At 46.0% G+C, this 17724-nt stretch overlaps 1 protein-coding gene across 27 annotated transcripts in view; it reads left to right on the top strand.

Moving 5' to 3' along the window:
- The window catches only part of FGGY (FGGY carbohydrate kinase domain containing), a 378492-nt gene that overhangs the window by 322061 nt on the left and 38707 nt on the right, over positions 1 to 17724 (top strand). For 2 of the 27 annotated variants that reach the window (XM_070509774.1, XM_070509773.1), the window contains exon 15: positions 17035 to 17327. The exons of the other annotated variants lie outside the window; for them this stretch is intronic. In XM_070509774.1, coding sequence (XP_070365875.1) covers positions 17035 to 17064 — 30 coding nt within the window. In that variant the 3' untranslated portion in view covers positions 17065 to 17327. Of the gene's footprint in view, positions 1 to 17034; positions 17328 to 17724 lie in introns of those variants that run through there. 27 annotated transcript variants of the gene reach the window in all.

Here is a 17724-nt window from a genome sequence, read left to right as displayed (position 1 = left end):
CCCTTTGTAAATAATAATTATTGCTATTATTTTAACCATCATAATTGCTAACATTTTTTGGATTCCTGCTATATTCCCAACTCTGTGCTAGCATCTTCATATTTGTTCCATGAAATTCTCAAAATAACCTTGCCAGTTAGGTCTTCTTATCCCTTATTCCAGATGAAAAAATAAGGCCCAAGGAAGACATTTAACTTGTTCATGATCAGAAAGCTAGTAAGTGTCAGAGATGAAATTTGAATCCAAGTTGGTCTGACAGAGCCTCTGCATTGAGGAAAAGGGAAAAAATTCCAAAGATTATCGCCAGGGATCCAACAGGAGTCCTGTTTGAGACCCACTGCATCGTACCATGTAGCAGAAGGTCAATTATGTTAGTTGAGAGGAGAATAAAAGAGAAAAATCTTCGCTTGAAGGTGAGAGGGTAAAAGAGGAAGGTAGTATTCTTGAATTGGCCATCTTCTCAACCTCACAATAATAAACCATCCCCATGGCAACAGGAACTCTAATTAACGGCAGATGAGTCACTTTAAAGACCACACCAGCGAAGGCTGAGCTGGTGCTGTGAGCCTCTCCCCTGCCACAGCTGGGCTGCTCAGGCGATGGTCTTATTGGCGAGACCAGCCTTTCGAGGGTGGAGCAAACTCTGGGCTTGGCTTCAGAAGACTTGCATCTGAGCCCCAAAAATCTACCCTTTCTGAGTTCTCTTGCCTTGAACAATAAGGTCATCAAAAGTAGGAGGTGGTTGTCATTAATTTTATCATTATTATTATGATTACTGGTAGTAGTAGTAGTAGCTTTCCAAGATTCCATTTCAAGATCTATAAAATGATGAATAATATGTGTCTAAGGCATTGTCAGGAGATTTAAACACAATGAAGTATGCGGAAGTGCTTAGTAAACTATAAAATAGCTCACAAATATAAAGTAGCGTTAATACCAGGAGGCAGCCTGATGTGGTAGAAAGAACTGGCAGCAGAATCAGACAGACGTGGCTGGCTACGGCTGCTTCACCTGAATAAGTCACTTAAATGCTCAGAGCCTGTGTCTTAATCAGTAAAATTTCTTAGTATAAATCTATCAAATGCTCTCCCCATCTTACTTAACCTGTCTCCCTGTCAGTTTCCACCTCTGTCAAATGAGACGACACTAGCACCTCCCTCATAGAGTTGTGGTGAGGATTAAATGCATTGATACAGGGAGCGCACTTAGAGCAATGCCTGCACAGACAGCGTGCCTTGTCCCTTAAAATTTAAGTGTGGCGGTGACGGTGGTAGTTATGGTGACAGAGGTGGTGGTGATGATGATGGAGAGGAAAAGAAGAGGAAGAAGAGTGATTTCAATGATAAATGTGCATAGAACTGTGAAAGTCTGAGGTATGATACAGGTGAGGGCATTCACCTGTTGTTGTCAAATACTTTCGGTCCGTTCCTGGGCAGTTGGCGCATTCATATGTACAATTTTCTCAAAGGTTCTAGCGTTATGTTGCCGTTTTGTTCCGTCTGGTGTGTATGTCTCTCCTGATTCCAGCTGTCCCGTTTAAGTGGGGGAAGAAGAACCAGAACAAAGAATTGATAGAAATCATAAGAAAAATTTGCTCAGAGCCCAAGTTCTCTACAGGCCAGGATTTACCAAAGAGTGCTCTTTGCTGTGTTAAAAGGTATTCCTGGAAAGAATTTGTTTGGAAAAGGCTATGTTCAAGTTAACTAGGTGTCTTTATAGCTAGACTTCTTGTAAGAGTTTAATATGTAAACATGCATTGTGAGTTTCCTGGAGTAGGGAGGCATATTGGATATAGTCTTTCCCAAATTTACTTGACCAAAGAATTAGTTTTTCATGGAGCATCTTACTTTGCTAAAGTTTGAAAGACCAAGCATTGGGAAGTGTTGCTGTAAACCCATGGTGAAGACCGTCGAGCATACAAGTAATACCACAAAACAGGTTTGAAAACTTGAATTAATCCTCCCATCAATTTACGTGTCCATTTAATAAATTAAAAGAGCTCCAATGCTGTATCTGGCAGCCTCTACGTGCTAGAGGATGGAGAGGCAACGACAAGCAAGGCCAATGTATTCCCACCCTCTTGGGGGTCTTGAGGGCCTAGCTGGGGAGGGAGAAATTGCCTGACGGCTTTAATACAGTGCGACAAGTGAGCAGAGGGAGGGCGAAGGGTGCCACGGTACCCGGGCACGGGCTTCTTATCCGACTTGGTGGGTCAAGGAAAGCTTCCCAGAAGAAGTATCTTCTAAGCTAAGATCCAAAGGAGCAATTAGAGCTGTGTAACACGTTTTCAGTGCACCCTCCCAGGCCCTGCCACGTCGCCTCCTCACAGCAACCCTAGTTCAACGCAATGAGAGTGGTGGAAGGCAAGTCGGGACTGCTGCTTAGTGAGCTCTGCTGTAGGTCAGGCCCTGTGCCAGGCATTTTATAGACTTAGTGCATTTAGTCTTCACAACAGTGAGTAGTAGCCTCAGTTTACACATGAAAAATTGAGGCTCAGGTTAAGTTTGCACAAAGCTGCACATGCAGTTAGTACAAATCCAGGACCAGAACTCAGATCTGCATGATTCCAAAGCCGTCTCCCATTGTACCGTGGTCGGCCAGTGAGGAGCCCGGACGGGGGCGAGTCCATGACCGGGTTTCCACCAGACTGAGGAATGTAAGGAGGGAAGCAGGACGTCATAAATGCTTGTCTTCTTGAATGACTTATGTCACCCTGAGAAGTACCCTTCCCGACTGTTTGGTGTAGACAGTCCTATGCTTTTTTTATATTACGTTGTATGAGAATGTTTTTTTATTTTGAGTTCTTACTTGGCAAAATAAAAACTTACTAACTGTATGTCAGTCTCCAAAGTAATTTTGGAAGTGTTGGTGTCCATGAAATTTAAAAATCTTGGAAATACCCTGTATGCTACTTTATAGAACACACCCATTCTAGAGAGGAGACGACTACAAACCAGCACATTGCTTTGGGTCTGTTGGTTCAAACTTGGATGAGTTACTAAACTCCACAGGCTCAAGTGTCCAGCAGCTTTAAATGTACTTGAAGTAGAATAATGCGGCATCTTCAAAATGCACATATACGCCATCAGTGGCACTCAGGGTGATTTTAGCTGGCATGTGGACACTCTTTTTCCAATAGTTATATATTTACTTTAACGTGTATAGAAAAAATGTAACCAGCTCCACACCTGGGTTTTCATGGGCATTTTTGCTTACAACAAGGCAATTTAAAAAAAGAAAAAAGTTGTTGAGAATTTAGAAAAAATATTACATACATAAATACTACAGTTAGTACTTAGAAATGGAAACAATTATGAAGAAGGTGCGTGAATTACTATGATTTTTGAAGTAATAGGATCATATGTGTGAAAGTGTCTCATGCATGGGAGTCCCAGGAAACGCTCGCCTCCTTTCTCACTGGCCCGGCAACAAGCAGCAGAGCCCAGGGCTAACCCTCATAGCCTCCGACTCCTGGTCCAGTGCTCCTTCCAGAACATCTTTAACTCTTGCTTCCTGTCTGCCTACCTCACCCTGCACCCTTCCTCCCTCCATTCGTCTTTTGGGGAAATGCAAGGAGTAGGTATTCCGGCAGTGACTAGTGGTTTGCAAAACTCTTCTGATGGATGTCAGTAATAAATGAAGTATACCCAGCAGAGTGGACAGTGTTGGTATGGGAACAACAGGAACGAGAATCTCAGAATTGAGAAGGCCTCAGACGTCATCCCACCGGACCCCTCCTTTTATGGATGAGGAAGTTGGGGCACAGAATGGGGAAGTGCTTAGTTCAGAGCTCTCAGCTGATCAGACCAGGATGGGAATTCATACAAAACATGCAGATGTAAAATTTTACATGTTAAAGAAAAAAAAAACATTTTCTGCTTTTCAGAAAAGTAGCAGCAATGTACCACAAAGGACTTTTACTTCCATAAATCTAGAAATTTGGAAGATTGTGCTTCATGCTGTGCAAGGCAAGGGAACGTTGTAAATGCCCACTGGAGAAGGCTCTCCTGGTTGTATTCTTTTGTTTGTTTGTTTTAATTGTGGTAAAATATGCAAACCATAAAATTTACCGTTTTTAAGTGTACAGTTCAGTAGTCTTAAGTATGATTTACATTATCGTGCAACCAATCTCCAGAACTCTTTCATCTTGCAAACTCCGTACCCATTACACAGCAATTCCCCACTGCCCCTCCCTCCAGGCCCTGGCCACTGCCCTTCTGCTTTCTGTCTCTATGAATCTGACTATTCTATCTACCTCACACAAATGGAATTATACAATATTTGTCTTTTTGTGACTGGCATATTTCATTTACCATCGTGTTCTCGAGGTTCGTCCACGTGGTGGCGCGTGTCAGCATTTCCTCCTTCCTGGTGATATTCTTAATGCCACACAGGCTGTGCGCTGGGCCCCTGATTATACCACCATGCCTCTGAGGACTTTGGCATGGTGGACGTTTAGTGGCTTCTGTCTGATGGAGGAAATAGATGGCCCAGTGGTGGCCGACAGCAGCAGTGGGAAGCAGTATGTAAGAACTCAGGCCCTCTTCTTCCAGTCTTTGCAAGTAGGTGACAAGGGAGGTTGCGTGCCGTGCCCCCCAATGCCCAATTTCCTATAGCTCCTGCACCCATCTCCAGCCAGCCACAGAGGAGCAGTGGGGCCGGGACGGGGTGAGGATAAAAAAGTGGCTTTTCAAGTAAAATAGCCTTGGGTTCCAGTTCAACCTCTGTAACTTACTAAATATGTGCTCTTGGATGATACGATTAACCTCTCAGAGCCTCAGTTCTATCATCTGGAAAGAGACAAAATAATACTTGTATCAAAAAAGCTTGGGTTTTTTCTCCTTCTGAGTGGTAAATATTTTCTGTACTTTTCTAGAGTTAAACTTAGTTTATCAAATTAAAAAATTATAATACTGTGACCTCTTTTACTGGTAATGTGATGTTATCTGCCATTTTGGCCACTCTGAGATGTCTTGTTCCAGACTCAAGATTTTAGGGAACCTCATGGTATTAGAAAGAAGAGAATGCTCATTTGTTGTGCAGCTTCTGCATGTCAGGTACGTTATTTTTCATCAGAAACACTGATAGAACTCTATGATGGCACTCAGCTCTCCATTCACATCATTATCATTTTCTGTCTCCCTGGCTTGTCTTAACCACTCCCGCCCCCCAACTGCCACCCCTTGGTCAGTGCCTGGCATAATGCCCAGAAAACTAAGATGGCCCCCCATTTTTAAAAAAGCATTTCTTTAATACATTGGGAATCAGTCAGCATCCGCCTGCATTTATTTGGCCACTTAATACAGTCCGCCACATCTTCAGATACTCTCTTCCCATTCGGACGCCCCCATGGTGTCATGGTGAAAAGTGCCATTCATTCGACCTCTCAACTCTGGCAAAGAAGGAAGCCTGGGCATAGACACTGATTTCGGCTCCTCTCTGAAGTTAAGCATCTCTTTGCTGACCACTTAGGAATTTTTTTTTTTTTTTTTCTGCTTCTTACCCTCCCCTCTCCTTTCTTCTGATAAACAGGGCAGCCGTCACCACAGGGATGAATCCATTACCTTTCACCAGAGTTGAGTTCATTTTCCATTGCATGTTTCTGTTTTAAAGAGAAAGCTTTTTAAAAAGGTCGAGCATACATTGAACATGTGTACTTAATTTTTAATATGTGTGTGCCCACAGCCAAGAGAACAGAGAGGCCTTAAGTAACAATGAAACTGAATTGTACATATTGTGTGTTTTATGTGGCACTGATTCCTAAATGTACTCTTAACAGCCAGGTATTATTTAGTACATCTCGTTAATCAAGTTGCCAAATTTAAATGAAAACCATTTTTAAATATATTTAACAAGATTATAGCTTTTGGTTCCATATCAAACTAACGGAACTGTATTTTTGCCCGGCCCACCCTCAATCACTGTCTTATGTTTTTACTCTGAGCGCTAGTCCTTTTGTGCTATCAAGCCAATCTTGATTATAAAACAATTTATCCCACAAACGTTTAGCATTGTGTGGGTTTCCACTGAGCCCTTGAATGCAAATATTGTAGAGAGAGAACCACCTGAGATTTTTTCTGGCTGAGAAATGAGATGTCTCTTCTTCATGGGGTGAGCCCTTGAAGTCAAAAGGAAATTAATAATTGTCTTAGAGACAGAAAATTGTTTGTAGCTTCTGTAATACACAGTATCTGCCTTTTTTGTTGTTGTTGCTCTTAGTGTTTTGTACTAACTGTACTGTGCTGATTTTTTTCTTTCGACGATTTCGGCTTCTGTTAGTTTTGCAATAGTGACACCTAAGGGCTCTCGGGAACATCGCATGTGCTGCTCCCATGGGCTCAGGACCTTTTGAAAAAGCAGTTCCCCCTGCTCTTGGAGATGCAATGACAGATGCTCGTTGTTCTCTAGGTTGATGGAGAGAGAAGGCAGATGGCAGCCTGGGAGGTAGGTGGCTCGCTCCGTCCACCAGCCTCCGCTCCAGTGACAAACCAGAAAGGGCTGTAACTGAAAAGAGTCTTCTTATAAAGAACTAGCCACACTTGGAGTGATATATTCTGTCTAGCGGACTGTTAAAAGTTATTCACCGTGTCCTTGTGTTTGGTTGGCGCGCGCCCCTCCTGTTCCTGTTTCCGGCCTCGGCCCTGGCTCTGCCGCGGGAGCGCGGCCACGTGGTGCTGGCTGCACCACCTCGCTTTGCTGTCTTGCGATGTCTTGCTTCTCACGTCCCCAAAAGGTCTTCTCTTCTTTCTTCGGTGTTCCCTGTATTAGTCCTCATGAAGTTTTATTTCAGCCTTTTAGTCTATTTATTCTCTCTGCTGTTATTTCGTTATCATTTCTTCTAGTTTCCCAGAGTTCTTACAGGTTCTTCGTGTTTACTTGTCTGAAAACTTTTAAATCCTCGATTAAAATAATCAGAAATGTGTTTATTAAAAACACAGTAAAATTCTTTGATCATATAAATGCTGATAATCTTTATAAAACTCTTTTTGCACTATATTAAATTTGAAATAGAAGACGTGTTTAACATTGTATACTGTAGAAATCCATTTTAATAAGAAGAAGAACATATAGAGGATAACCATAAGTCATGTATAATTCATGTAGACAGGTGTTGTCTCTGTGGCATATGTCTTTGTAGATGGTGAGAATGACGATGACGATGGTGACAGGCAGCATTTGTCAGTGCTTTCCATGTGCCACGCACTGTTCACGTCGCTTTACCTGAATCCCCTCGCTTAGGCCCCACAGCGTCGTTTCACAGGAGCTGTTATCCCCTTACACATGTTCGTGGAAGGCCTGTGCGTCCCCTAAGGAAGACTTTACAAGACCCTGTGTGAGCCTGCTGTGGTTTGTGTGCAATAAAAGAGGTAGTGTTATTCATTCTTTCTTCAACTGAGAGAGTCAGTTGGGGTCACTTTTCTTTGTCCCGTTCTCTGGCTTTCCCTGTGGGAGCTTGCGCACCTCCTGCACCCTTTGTTTCCTGTCTCCTTCTCCCCGTGGAGCGCCTCCACTCTGTCTATTGAAAAAGCAGCGTCTGCACCCACAGAGCTCTTGTTCCAGTTAAAAGGAGTTCACTAACAAGTAATTCCAGAAACAAGTATTCACAACAAATGATATGATTTCAGGTAACAAAAAATGCTGTGCAAGAAGTAAAGCGATATAAGGGAACATAGAAGGACTGGGCCGACTGAGTGTGAAGGGCTGGTGTGTGAGGAAAGGCCGTTCAGACGGAGGATGTTTGAGATGACACTTGAGGGGCAGAGAGTACAGCGAGTGCAAAGGCCCTGGGGTATTAGTGAATTGAACGTGTCTGAGGAAAAGCAGAAAGACTGGGAGCTGGAGTGTGTTAAGTAAGGGGAATTCTATGGTGTGGATCTCTCCCTTTTCTTTCCCTTCTCAGAGCTCTGACACTGTTTTCTGCCACAGACCCTGGTTTTACTGAATTCAAGACATGATTTGGGAAGGCAAATCCTGAGGTGTCAGCTGTGGGGGTTCAGGGAGTGAGGAGGGACACAGACAAGAGAATTGGCCTGAGGAAGTTATACTCTGTGTATCTTCCACGTATGCTCACACTCAAACATTTCCATCCTGTCAAGTCAGACTAAGCTGAGAATAAGGCGGAAGTGCATCCTGGCCCTCGCGGTGCCGTCGTTGGTTCCTGAGTGCTCCTGGAGCGCAGAGCAGACCTGGAGAGCGTCCTTCTCACGGGTGCAGTGACTCCCGTGGTGCATCTGCCCCACCACTAGAGGGAAGCTTCTTGAAGGCAGAGTCTCTGTCGGCGTGGTTCTTCAATCATCTTTCTTTCTTGCATCCATTTATTCAACAAATGTCTCTTGAGTGCCATCTGTGGGCAGCCGTCTGTGTTAGGCCCATCTCTCTGTTCTGGGACACAGCTCTGATGGAGAAAGACTCAGGCCTTTTCCCGGGTTTCTCATGATATTGCTGAAGGGAAATGCAATACAATAGACAACTAGAATAGAGTGTGTGATGATAGGTGGCGTACCTCTCTCTGCTTCGGGGAGTCAGGAAAAACATTCAAAGGAAGTGACAGTTGAGCCAGGACTTGAAAGTGTTAACTAAACTCTGTGTGTCTGTGTGTGTGTGTGTGTGTGTGCACGCATACATACACATGTGTGTTGAGGGGCTGAGATGGGGGGAAAATGTGCAGAATTTTAGATCTTGGGAACAAAGCATTCATTAACCCAGAGATGAACTCAGTTGTGTATTAGGTGAAAATGTGAATATGAGTGAATGGATAAATTAATGGTTTTGTAGGGGCAGCTCATGAGATGGAGCTATAAAGCCAAAGGCATTTTGTTAATTCACCTTCTAAATCACCATTCCAGTTCTGCCCATCGCTTCCCTGTAGGCAGACTCTTATGAAGACCCGTATCATTATCAAAAGGTTGCTTGCTTGGTAGGTTATTCAATAATTTATCAGTAGGGCAAGCTAAGCATTCTTCTTACTCCGGGGATGGTCTTAGCAATGAGACTGGACATATCCAAAACCCAATGGCCAACATTCCTATCTTTCCTGAACACTGCTTGAATGAGAACTATGGGATGGAGGAATGATTGAAAAAAGAAGTCATGACCTCAAGCCTATGCATGGAAGGGGGCAAGAGGCTGTTGATGTCTTCGAGATGCCGAGACAGATGGCTGGGAAGCTTGGGAAGCAGGGACCTGGGTTCTGGTCTTTGTTCTGCTGTTAATTTGTGGTGTGGCATAGGGCAAGTAATAGTCTTCTAACCTGTACATCGGAGTGGTACCAGGCAATGTCCAAAGGCCTTTCTAGCTCTGGAGTTCTGCATTCAGTTTGGTTCTATCTGCTGAGGAGAGGGAGGTAGTAGATGTGTCTGGGAAGCAACTGGACAGCTCCCTCATCCTTCCTGGCCAGCAGCCCTGTCCTGGGGTACTTGCTCCTCCAGAAGCATGGGCAGATCTGAGCCCAGAACCCTAAGAAGCTACCCTAATCTGCCATCCGCTTGGTGGGTTCTGGTTTTCCATTGCTTGTCCCCACAGGTCCATGAATGACCACACCCCTGATGTCTTTCTCCTCCTGTGTCTGCTCTTCTAAATTGATCTGAGAGTTAGCTATTCCTTAGGTTCCCTATAGGGAGCCTGTGGTCTGCCCATTTTCCCTCTCCCCTTCCCACTCGAGAGCCATACTATAAGCATTCAGATCCCAGCCTCTCCAGCAACCCCTTGTGTGGCCCTGGTCAGGTTTCTTAACCTCTTTTAGCCTCAGTTTCTTCAGCCATGAAATGTGGATAACGTTTGTTTCTATCTCATAGAGTTGTCTGTGAGGATTAATGAGATAATCCGTATAAAATAGTTAGAACAGTGCCTGGCGTGTGATAAGTACAAAGAATGTTATGGTTTGTCATGACTATTCCTGTAGCCTTTCATTGCTACCTTCCTTGCTCAAATATTTTCTGTCCTGTCCTCAGGCAAGCAGTCAGGATGCTGAGGTAAATAGACACATCGTGCCCTGAGTTGTCCAGTCCAGTGCCGTTTACAGAGTGCCTCCTGTGGGGCAGACACTTAGCCTAGATTGCTCCCTGAATCCCCATCCCAGTCTAGCTCCAGACTCATCCTTCCCCTTTCACCCTGAGGAAGCTGCAGCCCAGAGAAGCGGGCGGCCTTCCCAGCGTCCCTCAGTCGGTGCATGGCAGCACTGGGGTCGGAGCTCAGGTGTCTGGCTCCAAATCCACTGCCCTTTCAGCCACCTCGCCACAAGGCTGCCATTGCACGGGGGCTTTCCTGAGGAAGATCGTCACTGAGCTAACAGCTGTGTCCATCTTCCTCTATTTTGTATGTGGAACACCGCCACAGTGTGGCCTGATGAGTGGTCTGTAGGTCCAGACCTGGGATCCAAACCTGCGAACCCCTGGCTGCCAAAGCAGAGCACATGAACTTAACCGCTGCGCCACCAGCTGGCCCCTGCATCGTTTGTTTTGAAAGGAAAAAGAAGAAGCAGTGCATGATGGGAGTGATCATAATGGGAAATAAGAGCTCCTTCCCAGGGACCCACTTCCAGCTTTCAGAAGGGGCAGAAGGCACGGCCCCTGAGCCCAGCTCCCAGCAGCCCTTGCTTCAGCCCATCCGAAAAGGCTCCGTCTTTAACATCAAGGAGCCAGAAAAGACCATTCATACTGAAAACAAACTCTGTCATGAGCCATTTGACTGCGCTTTCTCTTGAACGCGTAGTTTACGTCTTGGGGGAGCTGAGGCTGGAGGAACATCTGACGTGTTTCAGGCCAGCAGAGCATTACTGAAGGAGCTTCACATCCAGCGTGTGCCCATTGGAGCCCTGGCTTAAGTCAAGTCTGGTGCTGATGGGGCCTGACAATTTGTTATTTTTGTTGCAGTTGTCTTGGAGTGTGCTTGTGTACGAGTTTTATCAAGATGACAAGAGTTACTTTGGGCGGTGATTCAAAAGTTCTCGGGCGTGAACTAGCCTATGCAGTAACTATTCCGAGTGTCTGTGTGCACAAGAGGAATGCGTATCTGTGTGCACGTGTTCGGTGTGTGAGCACCTTTGGAACTGAGGGAGAGCAAGAATGAGGGGAAGGCAGCTTCCAAGTGGGTCGTTTCCCATTCCCCTCAGCAGAGGAGGGAGCCTCACCCTGGGTCAGAGTATTCCTCAGTCCTGGGTAAACAGTACACAGCCCAGCGCACGAGGCAAGTGGCTCTGTCTCGGTGGCCGACTTGCTCTTCTTTCAGTAACTGAGAAATGATAGGAATACACTTACTTTGTAAAAACTCAAAAATATAGGAATATCGAGCAAGGGATGAAAGGCACAAACCTATCCTGGTCCCAGAAGTAATCACATTATATATTTAGTGTGTCTTTTAACCTTTCTAGTGCATTCACAGACGTGTGTGTATATATGTGGGATCATATCTTGCAAGTTATCCTGCCACTTGTTTTCACTTACAGACAGTTTGGGGTGTGTTAATGCATACAGAGCTGCCCCGTGTCTGCTACATGTTGGTAGTAATTCCAGAGTCTGCATATATAAAACATTATTTAACCAATGTCCTATTCATAGACGTTAGGTAGTTTGTAGTGTCTAGCTTTTAAAAATAGTGATACAAGGATCCTCCTTGCTGTGGTTCTTTATTTACAAATATGAAGATTTCTCTTGGAGAGACACAAAAAAGTGGAATTTCTACTGGAAGGATTTGTGCATTAAAAATTTTGTTGGCTGTGGCCAAAATGTCCTCCAAAAGGACTGTCCCACTTGTATTCCTGCCAACGGTGCCCCTGTGCCTTTGCCAGCACTGGATATTGTCAATCGTTTATCGTTTGTGCCAGTTTCTTGGGCAGAGAATGACTGTCCATTGTTCTTTTCCTTTGCTTTGCCCTGTTACTAGTAATGAACATTTTCTCTGTATCCTCAGTCACTTGATTTCTCTTTTCTCTTAATGGCCTATTCATATTCTCTCTTCTTTTTCCTGCAGGGTTGTTTGTCTTTTCCACATTGGTCTGGAGGAGTTCTTTATATGCTGTGTATATCAATCCTTTGTCTCTCGCATATATTGAAGACTTTCTTAAAGGTGCCCACTTCATCTACCTTTGCTTATGATGTCTTCTACAGGAGTTTGAAATTTTCACATCCTCACATCTGTAAATCTCTTTCTTCAAGATTTCTTGGAAATTTTCCCTGTAAACCATTTCTTTTCCTGAAGCTGTTTTTCAGAATGATAGCGTTTTAGACCGGAACACACCAGGTTGGCAGAATGGTCTCTGTGTCTGTGCAGACATTCTTGATAATGTCACCATTAATTGTGGGGGAGCTCCCACACCGTGGGGACCAGTCACCGGTGAATGAGAGGAGGCAGGCCAGCTCAGAGCATGCAGCCTGACGTCATACGTAGCCCATGGGCCACTTCCAGGCTTCTGTACTTGCCGCTTGATTTGAGGACGTGCCTTTACTACTGTGAGCCTTAGTTTATTTCTTTGTAAAAGGGGGCAGGTCACAGTTTTGAAAGGTCATTATGAAGCTAATGTCACCCACGTTTCAGCACATGGTAGGGGGTAATACATGTTTGTTTCTGCCTTTCCTGATAAAAGGCCTTTTTTTTTTCCTGGACGTTTAAATGTAACTGGTCATTTAAAACTGTTGACGTTCATCTCTTCTGAGGATTTTATAGCTGAATAGTGGACTCACAGCTTGCTCAAGAGTCTGAGGCAATTTCCTCATCGTGCATCTCAGTGGGCCTAAAGGAAACGAAACAGCTACACCGTTGCTCAATGCCGGAACATTCTCCAGGGTGGCCAGCGCCTTCTGGAGGAGAGGAGCCAGGCCTCTGGGGGACGGCTCCCATCCACGTGGGTGGAGAGTTTCTTCCAGAGCTTTTCTGGTTCCTGGACTCGCAAGCCTCCTGCCTACGCAGGGATAATTCGCTCTGCCTTTGAAATTGTCTCCTCTTCCCCTCAGCTCGCCTGGCATCCTTCACTTCATACAGCAACACAGCGCTGGAGGCTGGGAGGCCAGACTTGGAGCCAGACTGCCTTGGTTCAAAACCCAGCTCTGCCACTCTTACTTTTGAGGCCTGGAACAAGTTTCTTACTTTCTCTCTGCCTCAGTTTCCCTATGTGTAAAATGGGGGTGCTGCTATTGCCTACCTCATAGAGCTGTTACAAGAGTTAATATTTATAAAGCTCTGGCACATAGTACAGTGTTCAAGGAGCTACAAAGAAATCTTCCATGGTACCTGAATCTCGGCTTCTCATTTCACAGCCGGTTGACTTGGACAACATACTAATTCCAACCTCAGCTGTCTCAATTGTAAGGTGGACATGAATATAGCTACTGCATGAGGTTGCTGGGAAAAGTCAAATGGGGCCATGTTTACAGATATTCAATTCTACTGTGAATACGTGGTGGTGATGATTATCGAAAAAGGTAGGAATGAACATGCAGGGAGTACCCACTGCTCTTTTGAGCTCTTGGCTGTTGCAGAGAGGCTGGTGGTTAGAAGAGAAGGCTGTGGAGTCAGACGCACAGGCTTAGAAGTCAGCCTCCACCACTCTTGGACCTGTGACCTTGGACCTAACTCTCCAACATTGAGTTTCCTAATCTGGAAAATTGGATTGACAATGGTGCCTTCCTCTCAGCTTCTTATGAAGAGGAAATCATAATAAATTGGACACATAGAAAGTGTTTCATGAAATTAACTGTTACTGCTACTCATCTCTCCTGTCCATCCAGGGGACAGTCAGGGGTCCCTGGGCAGAAGGAATGGCAGCGCAGCCGAGCCCCAGCCCAGTCCACTCTGGTGGGTCTGCAGCACAAGAGAGGGAGGGAAGAGGATCAAAACTGAGGAGGGGAAATAAGGCAGAAGGCTGATTTCTATGCACCAGAGCAAAATGGTTGGGGCAGAGAGAAAAACACCATTAGGGATGTCTGTCAGAATTTTTCTACTATAGTGTATCTCATTTTAATTCTGCAAACAGTCCTGTAGGTAGGTACTGTTACGTCCAGTTTTCACCTGGTGAAACTGAGGGTCGGAGAGCTTAAGTGACCCTACCCACAGTCACACAACTACGAAGTGGAGGAACTGGGATTCGAGCCCAGGTCTGTCTGGCTCCAAATCCCTATGATATGCTGTTAATGTGTGTACTGCCTCTGTTGGGAATACCTCAGAGGCCAAGAGGGAGGGAAAGGGGACAGAGAGGTGACCTTGTTGCTTTGGGAGACCAGAGGAGGCAGACTCAGGGGTGGTGGGCCTGGAGCTGACAGACTGCAAGTAAAAGTTTGGAAATTTTGCCCTGAAAGACAAGAGAGTGTTTTCAGCTGAGGCCATTTTCAACTGTACCCTGTGTACTAGGCCGAGGGTGAACCAGAACACTGCCATAAATAGCACTGCCCAGAATTCTCACCACAACAGCCCAGTGTGCTCCTCTGTGTGGAGATGACTGTCGACACACTCCGCGTGAAAACGGCTGCATCTGGTACTGCTCGTGAGGCTGGTCGCAGCCCCCTCCAGAGAGGGGCCTTGGTTGTGAATAGAGATGCACGAACCATCAGATGAACAGCCAGCGTGGAGTCTCAGCAAATGGCCCCACCCAAGGAGCAGCATCCCTGCACAGGGGCAGGCCTTCCTAAAGCCACTGCTTTGAAGGGGCCCGTCCCAGCTCAGCGGGCAGTGTCCCAGCTCACACAGAAGACGTTTTTATAGCTATCCTGTCTCTAATTTGGAAAATAACAAAAAAAAAGAGTATCAAAGCTGGAAGAGGCTTTAACAAGTCATCTAGTCTAACGCATTTAAAAGATGGGGATGTTTGGTTCCAGACTGGGAGGTGATGCTCCCGAGGTTATAGAGAGAAAACCTGAGACTGGAATCTGGGCCTCCTGATTCTTAGTCCAAAACACTTCGAATGCTGCACTCCTGAACCTTTCCGAGGCAATAACAAAAAGTCTCCTGGCTCCTCCAAGGGCAGGGCTTGACTGTGGAGAGGTGGGGGGCTGGTTGTGTTTGTCCTGGATGCTATCACCATCCCCTCCATATCTCTCCCCCCATTTTTGTATTTCTTCTGACCTATCAAACCTAACTAGTCCTGTGTGCTCACATCTCATTCCTTGAGAAGCAGATTCTTGACTTTCCAGAGTTACAGCTGCTCTCTTATCCAGGGCTTTTCCTTCCACGGCAGTGCTGCGGCTTGAACAATAGAAAAGGCCACTTGGCCAAAGGATGCCTGGCTCAGCCCCTATTGGGAGGGTTTCCCGGCTAAGACGTTGCCTCCTCAGGCATCTTTCTTCCTCTCTAGGGCACAGGAGAGGAGGAAGAAAGCGACAACAGTTATTTGATCCCTTGATAACATGCTTGATCATATAACCACATTTAACCTTTAAATTAGGCTGAGGTAGGTAGATATTGTTATCTCCATTTACAAATGAGAAATTAGAAGTTTAGAAAGGCAAATCACTTGCTCAAGGCAACATGGCCAGAAAGTGAGAGAATTGGGACCTGAATCTAGATTTGTCTGAAAATCCAAAGTGTCGGCTCTTTCAGGTTCATCAAGCTAGAGAAAGTGAGATTAATGTAGTCACGTGCCACATAATGACATTTTGGTCAATGACAGACCGCATGTACAACAGTGGAGCCATGATTAGTACCTTAGAGCCTAGCTGTGTAGTAGACTGCACCATCTAGGTTTGTGCAAGCGCACGCCATGATGTTCACACAACGGTGACATCGTCTAACAAGGCGTCTCTCAGAACGTATGCCTGTCATTAAGTGGTGCACGACTGTAGCTGTACACACAGTGAAAGAGCGCCCCCCCCACCAGTGAAGAATAATAAGGACGACAAGGATGACAGTTAGCCGCCCAGCCCAAGCCAGGAATAAAATGGCTCCCAAGAGGCCAGTTCTTAGCCTCTGGGGATTTGCTTCCATACAGAAGTCTGGGAATCACAGCCATTACTTGAAGAATCTGCTTACATAGAAGAGGAGGGGGGAGCTATTTGAGGCAAGGATCTATCAGCTAGCCCAACAGCTCTGGACGTCATTCACGTCCCGAATGCCATCGGAGGGCTACTGCAGGCAGGGCCAGCAGCATTATTTGGGGAACCCAGTGCAAAATGAAAATGCGGGGCCCTGGCCAGAGCAGGGAAGTCTCCCCTTCCCACAGGCCTGTTGCCTCAATTCATGGCCGACAGGTGACCCCAAAGGTTTCCAGCTTCCCAGCTGCCCACTCGACACCCCACTGCAGAGGTGGGGCAGAGCCACTGCCTTGCCTCAGCCTGAGAAGCCACGGGCCCACCACCTGACCTGGCTCTCCCCACACCTGGGCTTACCCCTACACACCCCCACCCCACATAACCCTGTCACCAGTGCAGCGGTGCATGGTAGCAGTGGGGATGTGGGGTAGGGCGCCTGAGGGCAGGGAGCAGACAGCCGAGAACTGCCCCTAGAAAAGGAAAGGCATGGACAGGCTCCCAGCACCTGCTCCGTTGCTGCGTCAGCCTCCGGTTACAGAGCACAGACTCGAGGGCAAAATTATTACGAATTTCAGGACTGCGACTGCAGATCACTCAACCCCGGACCTGGGCCCTTCCTGGTGTGGGGCCCTGGCTGACTCCATGACATGCCATGGACTGGCCCTCACTGCAGTCCTTAACAAAGTTTCAGTAGTCCATGGGAGATGAAAAAATAGGGCAGTGTATCAAGTTTTTAACAAAGCTAAATATAGGCTCTTTAAATGATTTACCTTGATTCTGAGATCATAGTAACCATTTTTTTTCCTTTGGTGTTAAAATCTGCTTTTGTTATAATATAATGATTATTGTACATGTTGAGTAGTTGTTTTTTTAAGGTCCTTATATGGCAAAATAAAAGCTGATAGTTCTTTGCAGGTCTCCAAAAGCTTTGGATATTTTATTGGTCCAAAGTTTGGGACTCCTGAGCTAGGCCTTCCAAGAAGATGGCCCTCCCTGCTCTTGGGAATGGAGCCTCTGCCCCAGCCGCCAGTGCCAGGCAGCCTCCAGCCTGCGTGCCATTACTAGCTGGTGTCTGTTTCAGTATTTTCTAGGTGCACGTTTGCTTCTATGAATTCTGAAGTCTGATGGAATCTGCCAGAAGGGGCAACACAGAATAAGGGTATCACAATCAAAATTCAAAGTCTGACACTTCCCAGTTTCCTCGACCCTGGAGAGAACAGGACCTGATGGCAGTCATTTCTCCAAATCCCCCAACCGTCGACAGCTCCTGAGAAGTAAAGTGGAGGGGTAATAAGACACCCAGGACAAACCCAGCTTGTGTATTAAGTCCTGGCATAATTATTAGTAATTGATCATTAAAAATATCTAGGACTCAAAGGTGAGTTTATTGGGATAATAAACTCTGGCAACCCTAATGAAAGGCCCTTCATCTCTCCTGAGGCAGCAAGCCCCACAGAGGTCGCTGTTGCCCTGGGCAGGAAGCCCATGGTGGCCAACTGAAGGGTGGCATCTGTCTTGCCTGAGGCTGGGTTGGGTGTCAGCCTGGAACCTGGAGGATCCACTTGGATTCTGGGCTTCGCAGACCTAGTGGTGTGTGACCGTTTGACTCGCAGCCCAGTGGCCTCCACCGTTGTATTGTCTTGTAGGAACGTCAAGTTGAAGGCCAAGCCACTTTCCGTCCTTTGATGAGGGGAAATACATCAACACAATGGTCCACTGAATTCTGGAAATGAACAACCTCCAGTGCCTTTGGAGATTGTAGCCTAAGTGG

Source organism: Equus asinus, chromosome 5 (assembly GCF_041296235.1).
Source record: "Equus asinus isolate D_3611 breed Donkey chromosome 5, EquAss-T2T_v2, whole genome shotgun sequence".
NCBI classification, from domain to species: domain Eukaryota; kingdom Metazoa; phylum Chordata; class Mammalia; order Perissodactyla; family Equidae; genus Equus; species Equus asinus.
The sequence above is the reverse complement of the archived record's forward strand: the minus strand, read 5'-3'. Positions and strand labels throughout refer to the sequence as shown.